Genomic DNA, 15,293 nt, shown 5'->3' on the forward strand with positions numbered 1-15,293 from the left:
ATTCACCTGCAGCCTCGGCTAACGTGCTTTATTTTGCACCTGCTTTTTCACACTTCTCTGCTTCCCAAGTGCTTGTAACCCAAGCTCATGAATTGGGGCTGGCTTCGGAGACAGCTTGCAAGGCCCCACATGACACTTTGCGAGTGGGCAGCATGGAGGCAGGGCTGCTGGTGGCTCAGTGCCGCCCTGTAGGAGCGCTCTGGGGAAGCACTGGGCATCCAGAGGCTTGGGTTCTTGGCCCAGCCTGCGTGACTTTGATCAAGTCATTGGGTTTCTCGGGACACGGTGTCCTGACCTCTAGATGCAGATGGTGGAACCAGATGTCCTCTAGGCCTTTCCCAGCCCCTGGGTTCTGAGCTCGAACCCACAGTTCTCTTCATGCTTTAAATGCACTTTGGCCCATTAAGGCCCTGATGGGTTCACGAGAGGCTCTCTGGGGAAAGGACTCTAGAGTCCAGGAGTTTGCCTGGGGCAGCCAGACACTTCCTGTCCCAGGTGACTTGGAGTAGGGGTTCCCTCAGTGAGTGACCCAGGGGTCTGCTCTCAGTTTTCATGAAAGACAGACCCCTTGGTGGTGGAAAGTTTCAGGTCCGTTTGTCATGAGTCATCCCATTAGTCTCACCCCAGGCAGCACGTCACCCAACCTGAAACTGCCCTTTGTGCCATGTTTTCTTGTTCTCCAGAAACCAGGTTGACTTGAAGATGGGTCTTGGGGGCAGGCCGCTCTTCTAGGTGTAGCCCTGAGAGAGCAGCTCTGGCCGAACCTCAGGAGGCATTATCTTGTGAGCCTCCAGTGAGTCAGCCCCGAGCCCCTGTTGGTGAACCAGGCCTGTTGGTGAACCAGGCCCATTCTCTTCCTTCTGTACTTCCTGTCGGGGCTGATGTCACCGCTGTGTGAGCCTCATGGCCTTTTATGGACAAGAATCGCAGCTCCTCTCACAGAGGAAGTGAGCGATAGGCCCCGAGCATAAGTCTGGTCCTGGGGTGAAATATCTGTGGTCATCTCTGCCCACCTTCTCAGCTGCCTGGAAACACTTGTCCATTTGGAGATGTGCTTCAGCTCCAGAGCGCCTTGGGCACTGGGGGTTTAAAATAAAATCAGGAGAGGGAATGGCCTCACCACGAATGTGTAACTTAAAACCTTTCTTGCTCCAAGGACAGTGCCCCGTGGACCTGGGCAGCAGAGGGCTTGGCTGTTAAGGACAGTTTCTGAGCACCTGTGCTGTGCTGCCCCAGGGGCCGGGCATCACGAGGGGGAGTGCAAAGCGAGGCTTGGAACCAGGGCTCTGGAGCACGTGGCCAGTGGCTTTCTCCTTGATGTCACTACTCCAGACATCAGGACCAGTGGTTGTCAAAGTGTGCTCCAAGGAACCCTGTTTCCACCTTGCAGGCAACTCTCAGTTTATCCCCCATTCATCATATTGGGAATTCAGAAAGATTTTATCTGAGGAAAGGCTGCTCTTTCTTTTAAAAGCATGGAAAACCACTGCCCAGTCATAGTTCTGTCTCTACCCCACCCCCACCGAGTGGAGGCCAGGCAGGAGCCGTCAGGCTCTAAAGTCAGGTGGAGGGCCTTATCCCGGCAGGGAGCCTGTTTTCCAGAACGGGGTTATCTCTGGGGGGTGCGTCCCCCTGGTCTGGGCCACAGGGTTCCTGTCTGTTTGTCTGTCTCCTCTGGTGTGGAGGAAGGAAGGGCGTTTTCAAATTAGCTGTTAGTTCATATGGGCCCAAATAAAGACTTGAGCCAAAACAACTGAGTGGGCTGGACTCTCAGGTGTCCCCATCCCGTGAGGTGACCCTGTGTGGGAAGGAAGGGATTATAGAGTGAGTATTAAGGAGGGGCCTCCTTGGAATGCACCAGGGCTCTGGCAGAGTAAACTGAGTCAGGTGGAGAGCTGACTGGCTGCTGAGAATTCTAACCATTGCACTGCCCAGAAGAGGAGGCTGACAGCAGGGACAATGCAGCCTTATCTACCTCCCAGGGTTATTGTAAGGCCACGCGATAGCAGAGCCAAAACTACTGTAAGACTTGGAAAGACCCTTCGGATGTAAGGGCCAGGATGTCATTCATTGAAGGCAGGTGGACTTGGGGACCAGAGTTGAGGAAATAAGATAGGCTTCCCGTCAGTTTTCCTCCGCACAAGCATTTGCCCAAATGCATGTCCTGGCAAGGTGAATTAAGGCTTCTTTAAAGTGAAAAGTGAAAGTTTTGGAGTTTTCCCTTTTAGGCTGTGTTGACAGTGCTAACTTGGCTTCAGGGATTGGAGGTGAAAGGTCAGAGGAGAGGAAGAGCTGGGGTGGGGGCGTGCATGGTCTGGAATTGGAATTTGAGTGTGTGCAGGAATCTGTGTGCATGTGGCCCTGTGTGTGTGCATCTCTTATACATGTACTTGTGGTGCACACGTGTCCATGTGCAGCTTGTGCATGTCCCTGTGTGTGCATGTGCACCTATGTGTGTGTACCCACATGTGGGCGGATGGGGAGCGGGCTGTTCTGCTTCCTGTTGTTCAGCATCTGACTCCTCACACAATTAGAGGAATTCCAGCCATCCCAGGGACCTGGCCTAGGCAGTTCTGGGAAAACGGTTCCTTCTGGGAGGGATGGGAATGTTTCCTTTTATGGTAGTGTCGGCCGCTGCTTGTCTCAGGCTGCTGCTTGTCTCACGACTTGCCAGCACGTACAGGTACGGTCTTGCCCGCTTGTGAGCGCTGACTAAACATGCCTGCAGCTGGGGCCGGCCCAGGAAGATGTGATGGGGGAGCTGGGGCCCCAGATCACAACCGTGTTTGTCCCAGATTCTTCTCAGTCGCTACTCTGTGCTTAGGGGGCAGGTGATGGAAACTGTGTGTCTCCCCCAACCCTTAGCCCCCAGCCTTTCCTGTGGAGATTGCCCCAGCCCCAGCCTTGAAGGACTCTGTTTTGTGGGAAAGTTGAGATGGAGGCAGCAAGGTTGCCTTTGTGGGGCCTGCTCTGAGCGTTCCACAGTGGAGAGCAGGATGGGTGGTGGGGGGTTGTGTGAAGGCAAAAGGTTGAGTTCCCTCCGTACCCCCACCCTGTTATTTCTTAATGGGGACAGGGGGAGGCTGAAGAGGAGCTGGGTGGGTAGCTGCTGTTTGTGTCAGGTTTGAGGTTTAGGTTTCCTTCTTTCTGTCCCGACTCCCTTTTTTCTCCTGAGTGATCCGCAGACAGAGAAGTGAGGGTAGTAAGAGTCCAGGCCTGTGTGCTGTGAGATCAGGCATGCTGTAGGCTTACTTGCCAAGAAGCAGACCTCGCTGTGCGTCTGCAAATCCGTCTCCTGAGGCCATGCACACAGGAAGCTATGAGTCACCTTCCCTCTGCCGCCTTGCAGGGCTCTGGCTGGCCAGGTGGGGGCCAGTGAGAGTCCTTCCGGATGGCCATCGGTTTCTGTGCAGCACCTGTGCTAACAGCTATAAGTGCTAACAACTCGAAGTGCTCCCGGCCCTGACAATGCACTACCACCCCCTCAGGGCGGCTTCCTGAACAGGCAGCAGCCTCTTGTGGAGTACATTCTATTTGCAGGGTACCATGCAGGCCGTTTCATATGTCATTTCTGTTCTTCAAACTAATTCTCCCAGGGAGTTGGGAGTTGGGAGCATATTTATTTTGTGGATAAGGAAACTGAGACTGGAGAATGAAATACCTCTCCACAGCTCAAATATCAGTAAGTAGCCTAGTCCTGGATTCAGACAGACTTGACTTCAAGCGGGTTGGGGTGTTACATGGGGTGGGATGAAAAGAGGAAATAATGAGTTTGTATTTTCAGCCATTGCTTAAAACTGCACACTTAGCACTGACACAGGTCAGGCCGAAGATCTTAAAGCATCTCTGTCAAACTTAGCTTCAAAGTGTGGGTATTACTGTTCCCCCTGCGCCCAAGTGGAGCACTGAGTGGCTTATATCCTTACTCACCGAGGGTCACAGAGCTGGGGGTAGGTGCAGAAAGTGCCTGACAGCCAGGCCCGGAGACCCACTTATTACAAATCTGCTGACATCATTGAGCATCTTCCACGTGTCAGACACCACACTGGTGCTTTCTTGCATGTTATCCACATGTATATCATTGTCTCTATCCCAGGAGGAGGCTGGGGCTCTGAGAGGCTCTGCATGTGACCAAGGCGGCATCTTGCCCCAGGGCTGTGCCACTGCGAACCAACCTTACCCACCACACCCCTCACCCAGCCTCCGAACCGATGCTCCTTACTCAGATGGGGACAATATTGAAAACGCCTGCCACACGCCTGATTTCTAACAGCCTGAACCCCCAGTTATAAACACACAGGGGATGCCCCACCTGGGTGCTCAGAAAAAGTAGGTTCCTGGGGAGCTTTCCATAGATTGACTTTCTCCGAAGTGAGAGAGACAGACTATTTCTGGTGTCACGGGGGCAGGGAGGGCAGTGAGCGTGGGCAGTCGGAGCTCCTGGAGGATGAGTGGCTGCCACCCAGGAATGTCCCTCCTCTGAGTGAGGCATAGGGTCAGCACATGTCAGCGCCGTGGAGGGCCCCCTGCAGAGGCAGCATTCGGGGCTGCCTCTCCTGGGAATGGGCAGCTCTTCAGAAGCCCAAGGGGAGCCAGAAGTTAACCCGATGTCTTCTTTGTTTCAGACCGAGAGGACCAGTCCATTCTGTGCACGTAAGTGTTTCTGTTGGGGTGGCGGGGCCATGTGTCACTGGATCTGCTCTTCCCCTTGAGACTCGACTCCTACCCAAACCTAGGCTGATGGGTAATCTATTCCCAGCTCAGGCCCTGCCTCTCCCCCAGGGGACGGGCTGCTCAGTGTTCCCACAGCACGGATGAGCTTTATCTCATGGGCAAAGATCTAGCTGTGCCGCCTTCCTCAGGACCTGACGAGCAGGCCGGCATCTGTTGGCCCCTCTGGCATGCATTCCTCTGGCTCTGAGCACTGGCTTTCTTTACCTGGTTGTAGTGGACACTGGATGTCTCATCCTCATCCTTTGAACTTGACAAGGAGATAAATAAACCCCACTGCGGCGGGAGTCAGTGGTACAGAACATTCCTTCAAGTGCAGCTTCGAAGGAACATGTATGAGTGCCTTTGACCCCTGAGTCAACAGCTGCCTCAGACTTTTCTGAAGACATTTGGATGCAAAGGCTGCCAAGTGACCAGGGCAGGCAGTGGGCCATGGGAAATGGCCTGAGTGAGGATCCCAGAACCAGCATTATTTTGCCTGTCCCCTCTTCTGCCACTAGGTGTTGGGCCCCTCACTGGCACCCAACAGAATGGTGGGCAGTAGAGCATGCAGTGGGGAAGGGACAGACTTCAAGGATTTGCCGCCTCTCCTAACTCCCTTGGTTCTCTTGGCAGGGGTGAGTCTGGAGCTGGCAAGACGGAGAACACCAAGAAAGTCATTCAGTATCTGGCTCACGTGGCCTCCTCACACAAGAGCAAGAAGGACCAGGTGAGTGGGTCTTCCTCCCCAGGAGGAAGAGCATTGAATGCTTCATGGCTCGGCTTAGGTGAGAGCCTGTGGGGAAGGAAGCAGAGGCTGCAGGAGGCTGTCCATTGGTAGCCAGCCTACTTCTCCCTTGGCCTCCCAACTTTCCGAGTTGCTATGGAAACTGGAACCCCCAGGGGTTTGGCAGCTAATTGCTGTGTGGCCTTCACCTCTGAGGTTGGAAGAGAGATTCTAAACCTTGGTTCTCAAGCTGATGGAGACTTGCAGACCTGCAATTAACTCCCTGCTGCTTTCCCTGCTGTTGAAATGCCTCTGGGTGGACAGCCCCCAGCGAAGAGAGAAGGGGCAATCGAAGAGAGAAGGGGCAATCGGAAAGTCTTCTCACCTCCCTTTTTTTCCCCTCTCCCTTTTGGTGGATTATGGTCGAACTCAGCAGTGTCCTCGCTAGGTGAGCTGCACGTTTACTGCACGTTCTGCACCAGGAATGCGTGTTCTCATCATCGTGTGCCCTTGAATTATGTATTTTTTCCTAAGCAGCTTTTCACTCCACACATTGTCACTTTCTTCGGCTAGAATTATTCTCATAGGCTCGGCTCACTGTCTGGGGCGGAGGGGCTGGGTGTGACACACGGTGACCTCTCGTGCACTCTGAAATGACAGCTCCACCAGAATGGTTATGGGCCTCATCACCTAGCTGTTCTCAGCAATTCCAGTCCTGCCGCGAACTCCCCACGGGCCCCGTAGTGTATTGTAACGCCCCGTGCAGAACCCTGACCGAGGCACAGTGGGGCAGGAATCTGCTGTCCAGGAGCCCCCCAGGCGCAGTGTTCAGACCAGATGGAGATGATGGGCCCCTTCACCTGCCGCGTCTGTGTGGTCAGAAGCAGTGCCTCGAAGGCCCACATTGGACTTGCCCAGAGCGGGGCGATCGGTCTCAGCATGCCTGTGTGGTGCTCTCTCTCTTCCTCGCAAGCACACACTTTTCCCTGTCAAATCTGAGTGTCCGTGGTATCCCCTCAGGCTGCGGGGGAACTGCGCCGTCTGGGTGGCTCCCCCTTACAGGGGTGCTGTGTGCCGCGCATATAAGTAAGTAGGGGTGTGTGTCCCTTTGCATGCAGACCTGGGTGTGTCCTGCATAATGTCCTAATGAGTACAGTTTTCTGGAATGGAACCAAAAGTAACTTTTCATGTGCCAAACTTCTCAAGACATTCTGAATCTTTTTCCATGGGGCGTCAGGAGTTATATTTAGAAACTAATAAAGTTTCTTTTGCTCCCTCTCTCCACTCCCCATTTTCCATTCTTTATAGGAGGCCTATTTTTAAAACAGGGCTGTGAGGTTAGGAGTTCTCTAGCTGTGGTTTTCCATCTCTGACTTTGCTGTAAAATCCATTTCCCAACTATGTATTGAATGCCTAGTATGCGCCTGGCTCTGTAGAGGGTGACCTTGGAGTCCCTGGTAGAGAGCAGGAATGTAGACCCATCTGCATGACTTCCGAGACTCCAGCTGCGGAGGGGAAGGCAGCCCCCAGCACCGAGGTAACATGGCATGTGGAGGAGGGTGTGATAAGTGGGAGCCAACTTGTCCCATCCTCTTCCCCAGGCTTCGGTGTGTAATGGGCATCGTGTTCCTGACTCCAAGTCCAACCACAGTGAGTGAATAGGTTGCCTCTGGTTTCTGACTGTTGCTCAGGCCCTGGATTGTAAAGGCCATTGACCAGCTGAGTTGATTACCTTGCCTGAAGCTGTGTGGCGGTTTTCCACACAGCTGGGCCCCGAGTCACTTTAAAAAAAAAAAAAAAAAAATTTTATTGATTTTTCACAGAGAGGAAGGGAGAGAGATAGAGAGTTAGAAACATTGATGAGAAAGGAACATTGATCAGCTGCCTCCTGCACACCCACTACTGGGGATGTGCCCGCAACCAAGGTACATGCCCTTGGCCGGAATCGAACCTGGGACCTTTCAGTCCGCAGGCTGGTGCTCTATCCACTGAGCCAAACCGGTTAGGGCCCGAGTCACTCTTGAACTTACCCCCCGAGGCCTGTCGTGGCACGCTCTGGCTGAGCTCCCTCCCCCTTGCAGTGAGGGACTCAGTTGCTCATTCCAAGACCACCCACTGGACGTCCTAGGCCTCACCTTGCTGTGGGAAGGCTGGGCTTTGGCTGGGCAGGTTGGCAAGGTAGAGCTTGAGAAAAAGACTTCCAAGGTGGACTTCCATAGTCTGACCTTTGCCCGCCTCCCCCGCCCCCCTGTATTTTATGTACTAGTTGTAGCCCACTGCCAGAACCCCCAGCCAGTGAAGCCCTTCAGAAGCCAGATGGGTAATTCCAAACTCTGAGCATACACGGCCTCCAGTAACTCCTAACTTCATATCCCACAAATTTCATTGAAAAAATAAGTCTTCTCTGTGCTCAATTAGGTATCAAGAGGGAAAGACCCCTAGGTTAGTCATCCCATTGTCAGCAGAGAACTGGCCTCTGGAATCCCTAATGGTTGCTCCTGAGTTTGGTCTGGCCTCTGTGCTCCGTGGCAACAGCCTGCAGGCCCGAGACAGAGGCCTTGGGTTTACCTCCAAGCTGAGGCCGCGCCAGGCTCCTGTCCGGCCCCGCTCCCATCTGTCTGCGGGAATGGGAGTGGCTCGGCCAGCCTGGCTGCCGGGCCTGTGTTTTGAGAGGAGTGTTTTAGTGGGTGGGGGAGCAGCACTCACCCAGTTCCTGCCCGTGGGCTGCCTTGCAGACTTTCCAGGCCTTCCCAAGCCTGCACTCCAGTGTGCTGTGACCATTGGCGCCAGGCACACATGGAGAGCCGGCTGTGGGTGTTTGACCCCTGCCCTTTGACCTGGCTGCCTGACCCTCCTTCACTTAGCTGTGTGGTGTGAGAATAGAAGACTCCCTCAGGCCTGGGAAGAGGTGGGTCTGCTGGGCCCCTTCCAGTCTCTAGTGGGCTTCCTGCATCCTCAGCGCTCCGGCTGCGGCAGGTGTTCCTGGAACACTGTAGTTCACGACTCTCCGGGGAGCTGCTGCTCCTACCAGTCTTCCTTCTCATCACTCACCGGCGGCCTTTATTCCCGTAAAATCCTGGCTTGGCTCCAGCCTTGCTAATAAATCCAGAACCCCGCCCGGCCCTTGCACGATCTACTTTCCCCCAGAGGGTACCCAGGTATTAAAGTGAACAAGATCCGTATTTTCCCCAGCCAGTGTCAGTTATTATCTGGTCTGCTGGGAGGACAATGGCTGCTTCCAAAGTTGATCTGACTTGACAGGTAGAGCCCCAAAGGGCGGGAGAATGGCGGTGACTGACAGCTGTTGGTGGTAGACTCGAATTCTAATACCTGCTTTGCTAGTTGATAGTTGCATAACCTCAGCCAGACCATTCTTCTTCCCTCAACCTCAGTTTTCTCTTCTGTGAAATGGGGCTACTCTGTTTTGCCCCATTGTATCATGGGAATCCAGGGACAAGAAGGCACAAGGGCACTTTTTGTCAACCACAAAGCATCATGTGACCACAAGTAGAGTTTATTAACACAAGTAGGTGTTAATAAACAGTTCAGAACCCTTGTCGATCCCATGCTCAGACACCCACCTGATGTGCTAGGAGTGGGTCTGGGGGGTGGTAGGGCAGGGACCAGCAAGGAAATGCAGTGTGTATTAGGACACGGATGAGATGAATTGTGTCTGGCCTATGAAATAGGAAAAATGTGGCCTGTTGGGTGGGGATTGAGGTAAGGAGGGCAGAGGGAAGCCAGGGTACCTGGGATGGAGACTGTCCCAGAGAAGGAATGGTGCCTTGTATCTCTTTTTGGTTCATGGGCTGCCCTCGTACACATCCTCTGGGGTTGATCTGGGTCCTTGTACCAGGTTCCTGGAGCTGGGGGAGCTGCCACTTCCCCTTTCTAGGCCCGCTGATCGGTCAGTCCAGGGAACTAAGTTCAAACCATCAAGGTATCTGAGGTTCTGGTGGGAAGGTTGCTCTTGAGTGACGTGGAGACCAGGCCGAGGCTGGCATGGAGGGCCATCTCCCTTCCAAGCCTGCAGACATGGCTCTGCCCCAGTTTCCTCTCCCTGGCCTTCACCGCACCTCTGGGTCCTTTCTAGGGTGAGCTGGAGCGGCAGCTGCTGCAGGCCAACCCCATCCTGGAGGCCTTCGGGAACGCCAAGACCGTGAAGAATGACAACTCCTCGCGATTTGTGAGTGGCGGCCAGCTGTTTTCCTGGCTCGTGGGGTGGGGGATACTACACAGAGCTTTGGCACATGTTACCTTCCAAATAGGTAGAAGTGAGGAAGATTCCAGCTTGGTGCTTCCTGGGCAGGTGCGTGGAGCAGGCCAGGCCGTACTCTAGTCAGTGTGCACCTCCATGTGCAGCTTCTTCAGCCTAGGGAGTGGGGAGTCACTGCTGGTCCCCGATTGTCCCACTGTAGCCCGTTAGAGCCTGGGTCAGACCAGGCGGTGGGGAACACTTCCCTGCGCGGAGAACTGGCACCACCGCACCTCATCCTGGCTCCATGCTTGAAGCAGGGGGCACTTGAGTCCTGAGCGCCCATGTGGGATATGGTGCGGGGCCCGGGCTGCCAGGCGCGTTGGTTTTCTCCCTCCAGGCTTTCCGTCTGGAGGTAGGGACTGGAGGATGGGGCCTCTGACCTCTTCATTGTCTTTTCTTAGGGCAAATTCATTCGCATCAACTTTGATGTCAATGGCTACATCGTGGGAGCCAACATTGAGACTTGTATCCTTATGGTTACTGTAACTAGAGTGCTGGGTCTAGCGCGGAGGGAAGTGACCTTGATGGAGAGGAAGCTGCTCCCTGGGCCTGTTAGGACACCTCCTCTGCGGCATCAGAAAGAGTACCAGGATCGGCTCATTGAAAGCCCAACTCTGAGCCGGGCTTTGTTTTTTGTTTTTTTTAAAATATATTTTACTGATTATTTACAGAGAGGAAGGGAGAGGAATAGAGAGCTAGAAACATCAATGAGAGAGAAACATCGATCAGCTGCCTCCTGCACACCCCCCACTGGGGATGTGCCCGCAACCAAGGTACATGCCCTTGACTGGAATCGAACCCAGGACCCTTCAATCCGCAGGCCAACGCTCTATCCACTGAGCCAAACTGGTGCTGGCATGAGCCGGGTTTTTCTTCACGGGCAGGATGAAGTCCAGCCTCGCCTGGGACGGGCCTGTCAGAGATCACCAGTGTGGTGCCCGGGGGTGGAGTTGGGGTGAAGCTGATTGATTTCTCCCCACACCAGCATGACAGCCTTCTCTGGGGGAGCCTTCTGACCTCCACGGGCTCGTGGGAAGGGGGCTCTTGAAATAGATAAGGTCCCAATGTGTACGCCCCTCTTTGGACAAGCTACACCCCTGGAAGGGTAGAGCCAAGAGAGTTTGCTTGCATTTTGTTTGGCCTCTTTGTGCCGTTCTTTGCACCTGGTGAAGTGCACTGGCTTGTGGTGGGGATAGGGGGAATGGAGGGGTCGCCTTCCTTCCAGCTTGCACAACTCCTCAACGTTTGCAAAGACCTTTTGGAGAAATCTCGTGCTATCCGCCAAGCCAAGGATGAGCGGACCTTCCACATCTTCTACTATCTCCTGTCCGGGGCTGGAGAGCACCTGAAGAGTGAGTCATGGCCTCTGCCGACAAGGGGGCTGCTGGGCACGGGGGCTCCTGCGCGCCGGGCCAGCACGCCAGCTGGGAAATAAAACTCCGGCTGAGGTCTGGGGAGGAGAAGCCAGAGGAGCTCTGTTTCCCAGGCCATTCTGACATGGCCTCCGTTTCTAACCATGCAGAGAAAAGCCAGGGCGGACTGTGGGTGCAGCAGCTGTGCATCATGGGCCTTGTGGGCTCCACGCGTGTCAGTCTCCCACGCTGAGGAAAGTCAGCATCCTGGCTACTCCACAGCTCCTGGGGTCTCTCGGGGCTTAGGGGCACTACCCAGTCTCCCAGACCCCTGATGTTGCAGCGCTGACCAGAGCCCTGGTTTCAGCACGTCACTGACCGCCCTTGCCTCCACCCCTCACAGCGGACCTCCTGTTGGAGCCATACAACAAGTACCGCTTCCTGTCCAATGGGCACGTCACCATCCCCGGTCAGCAGGACAAGGACTTGTTCCAGGAGACCATGGAGGCCATGAGGATTATGAGCATCCCAGAAGACGAGCAAATTGGTACAGGCTGGCCCTCCTGGGGGTGAGGGAGGGAAGGCCCAGGCTGGTCATCACTCTCTTGTGGCATCAGAGCAGCTGATGAGCCTGGGGAGAGCTTCCTGTTGGCTCTGGCTCTTGGGGAGCCCTGGAGAAGCTGGAGGAAGCCTTGCGTGTGTGGGAGATGGTTATTTGTTCCCCGTAGAACCACAGGCATTTACACAGAGGAGAACACAGTACAGGTGCTTAACTGCCCAGGGACTACATCTGCCCTTGCAGTCCTTGTCATTCGCTGAAAGTAGAATATTCCTGCCTTGTCTCAGGGCGTGTGGAAGGGGCGGGGGCCGGGGGCCGGGATCTTTGTGTTGGTGAGACCTAGAATGAATAATGGTGTGGAACCTGCCTGTGTCTTCTCATTTCTCTGGGTGGTGAGGGTGAAAAGGGCCTTGAGGCTTTATTAGAAAGTTGGGGAGAGTGCACCCATTCCCTAGCATTAAGGTTGGAGCCACCTTTAATTAGCCATAGATAATATGTAATTGGATGGGCCTGGCTGTGTTCCAATAAAACTTTATTAAAATAGACAGTGGCATGGCCCTTGGGCTAGAGGCATATCCTTAGTTGGTCTGGATTTAGAGGTGTTGGGAAGCGTAACAGCTTGCATCTAAGGGTTGTTCAAGCTGAGGTCTTCCAGAGGCCCTGGAGACAGCCGCACTGGCGGGAGGCAGCGAGCCCTCCCGGTGCTGAGCCCTCCACGTGGACTAGGCCACGGCCCAGTCAGGGCTTATTCCACTCTCTGCTCGGTTCTGAGCTGCCTTTGCTTGCATCCCAGGTTTGCTGCGGGTCATCTCGGGAGTTCTTCAGCTCGGCAACATCGTCTTCAAAAAGGAGCGTAACACCGACCAGGCATCCATGCCCGACAACACAGGTAACCCCGTGGTCCTCCCACTGAGTACGGGGCAGGTGCCTGGGCTCGGGTCAGCTCAGGAGGGAGCCTTGTAGGAATTGTACACGCCGCTCTTTTTAATTTCTGTGTGTTTCTGGCTGGCTATCACTCGCACTTTTTGTGAAACACCTGAGCACGACCCTTCTGCATGGGGGCAGCATCGGAGTGAGGTAGAAAGCCGTGATCGTGTGGGCTAGGGTTTCCCTTGTTCGTCCCTGAGACCAAACCAGTTGATTCAGTAAGACAGCGATTTCGTCTGCCGCTGCAGCTTAATGCACGCTTCACCGTGCACGCATCAGGGCCCCGGAACACTGTTGTCACTGCATCTGCCTTGACCACAGCTATTCCTGTGGGTCACTGCACATGACCCCTTTTAAGTTATCAGCCTTAATGTGCCCTGCTTAGGGGCTTTAGAAAAATGTTTAACGTGTGGGTGCAGGGATTGAAAGATATTTCTGTGGGCCAGTGCTGTTCAGTCCCCTCTCATTGGGGCCTGGTGGGCTGCCTCCTCTCCGTCCTGTTTGTGGGTAAGACCTACTTGCACACTTGGCAGATGAGGCTGAGAGTGTGCAGAGGGACCAATGCTGGGCCCAGGTTAGGACGCGTTCCTCCCTGCCGTGCCCGCTGGGTCGAAGGGGATAGGCTCCCGAGGCAGCTGTCCTGGTGGTGCTGGCTCAGTTACCACCACAGCTTTCTTCTCACTAGAAGCTGGGCAGAGGGACTTGTTCTTGAGTTTAATTAAAACTTTTTTTCTCCTCCCCTCCTTCTCTTTGAAAAATACTAGCTGCCCAGAAAGTGTCCCACCTCTTGGGTATCAATGTGACTGATTTCACCAGAGGAATCCTCACCCCTCGCATCAAGGTGGGACGGGATTACGTCCAGAAGGCGCAGACTAAGGAACAGGTATGCGTGCCCACTGGCAGCGGGGTTGGGCCGCCGCCTCAGCGAGGGTCCTGGCAGGGGCCAGTTTGAGGGCTGCTCTGGGCCATGCCTCAGTCAGGCACTGTCACATGGGTTCCCTCATTCAGTCCTCACCTCAGCTCTGAGAACAAGGTCATGTTTACTCCATTAGGAACACGAGCCCTAGCCAGTTTGGCTCAGTGGATAGAGCATCGGCCTGCAGACTGAAAGGTCCCAGGTTCAGTTCTGGTCAAGGGCACATGCCCGGGTTGCAGGGGCTTGATCCCCAGTAGGGAGTGTGCAGGAGGCAGCCGATCAATGATTCTCTCTCATCACTGATGTTTCTATCTCTCTCTCCCTCTCCCTTCCTCTCTGAAATCAATAAAAATATATATATATTTTTAAAAAGAACACGGGGAAGCTGACCCTGAGAAGTTCATAACATGCCCCAGGCCACTTGCCTAGAAGGGCCATCCTTAATAGAGTCTCAGGCTGCGATGTGCCTCTGCATCAAGCCAATGCTTAGACTGATTGGTCAGCGAGGACACAGGCCTGTCCGTTCTGGTCTAAAGCGAGAAACTTGATGTTTCTGGTGCCAGGGTGGCTGCGGCCTCCACCATCCCTGAGGTCCGTGCCAAGCGGCTGTCTCTCCACCACCTGCTGTCTTGCTGCCTGTGGTGAGAGATGGGCAGGCCTTGCCTCTGCTGTGCCTCACGGTTGTGCCCGCCTCCCCGGGAGCTGAGGTCCTTCCCAGCCAGGATCACTTCTCCCCTCTGTTGGCAGTTTCTAGTTTCTGTAGTGGCGATAGGCGTTTTTAAGATGCTACTCCATCTCCCAGAAATATTTTGAAGTTCAAGTTGATTCGTCCTTTTCCCAGAGTGCCGTGCTCCGGTCCTCACACTGGTGGCCAACAGCCTGCGGGTGATTCTGTGCAGAGAGAGCCAAGGACATTGTTTTCAAAAGGCGGCCTGCATAATCATTACCAACTGTTCATTTCCCTAGCAGTTAGAACCTTTGTTTTTTCATTATGAAAATGCTATGCAAACAAGCACTTAAGATTGGGGAATTACAGAAAAGTCTAGAGAAGGAAAAAAAATTGCCCTAGTTCCTCCCCAACGACAGTCATTGGGCAGCTTGTTATTTCCTGCAAGGCCTTTCCTTCTTTTTATTTCAAACTTAGTTGTCACCCTGGCTTTTTATTATGGAACTTTTCGAACATTTGCAGGTAAAGTAGGGAGGACAGTGTAATGAGCCCCTGTGCCCATCACACAGGCAGCTTCATGGGTGACTAACTCATGGCCAGTCTTGGCTCACGATTACCCTTATCTGCGCCTTCTCTCCCCACCCCCCACATTACTTGGATCAAATCTCAGACGGCTTGTCATTTCTTGTAGGTACTTCAGTATGTCCCCATTTATTTTTAAAAGGTCTTTGCAGATGTCTTTCTAAGTTACTGTGTCCGAATTGTTGGATAGTCAGGTTGTTTCAACTCTTCGTCGTTGTGAATAACGTTGCGGTGAACATGTTTGTGTGCGTGAAGCTTTTCTCCCTTTTTAGGGCTGTTTCCCTGGGGGAGGGCCCTGCAGGTGAAATTACTGGGGCACAGGGTTCAGGTTTAAAGGCTCCTGGTACCTGACGCGCTGTCCCCTGGTGTTCCTCCCCCCAGGCTGACTTTGCCATCGAGGCCTTGGCCAAGGCGTCCTATGAGCGCATGTTCCGCTGGCTGGTGCTGCGCATCAACAAGGCCCTGGACAAGACCAAGCGGCAGGGCGCCTCCTTCATTGGGATCCTGGACATCGCCGGCTTCGAGATCTTCGATGTGAGCTTCCCCCTGCTGCCCCCTTGTCCTCCTTGCCACCTCCTTGGCCTCTGGCTCCTTC

General features: G+C 54.1%; 1 protein-coding gene across 1 annotated transcript in view; it reads left to right on the forward strand.

Annotated features, from left to right (window-relative positions):
* MYH9 (myosin heavy chain 9) overlaps positions 1-15,293 on the forward strand; it is an 86,755-nt gene that overhangs the window by 44,601 nt on the left and 26,861 nt on the right. Inside the window, exons 4-12 of the mRNA XM_059681662.1 lie at positions 4,626-4,653; positions 5,347-5,440; positions 9,531-9,623; positions 10,097-10,160; positions 10,949-11,047; positions 11,451-11,594; positions 12,400-12,495; positions 13,298-13,416; positions 15,080-15,232. Coding sequence (XP_059537645.1) covers positions 4,626-4,653; positions 5,347-5,440; positions 9,531-9,623; positions 10,097-10,160; positions 10,949-11,047; positions 11,451-11,594; positions 12,400-12,495; positions 13,298-13,416; positions 15,080-15,232 — 890 coding nt within the window. The remainder of the gene's footprint in view (positions 1-4,625; positions 4,654-5,346; positions 5,441-9,530; positions 9,624-10,096; positions 10,161-10,948; positions 11,048-11,450; positions 11,595-12,399; positions 12,496-13,297; positions 13,417-15,079; positions 15,233-15,293) is intronic.

This window comes from Myotis daubentonii, chromosome 2 (genome assembly GCF_963259705.1).
Source record: "Myotis daubentonii chromosome 2, mMyoDau2.1, whole genome shotgun sequence".
Lineage (NCBI taxonomy): Eukaryota > Metazoa > Chordata > Mammalia > Chiroptera > Vespertilionidae > Myotis > Myotis daubentonii.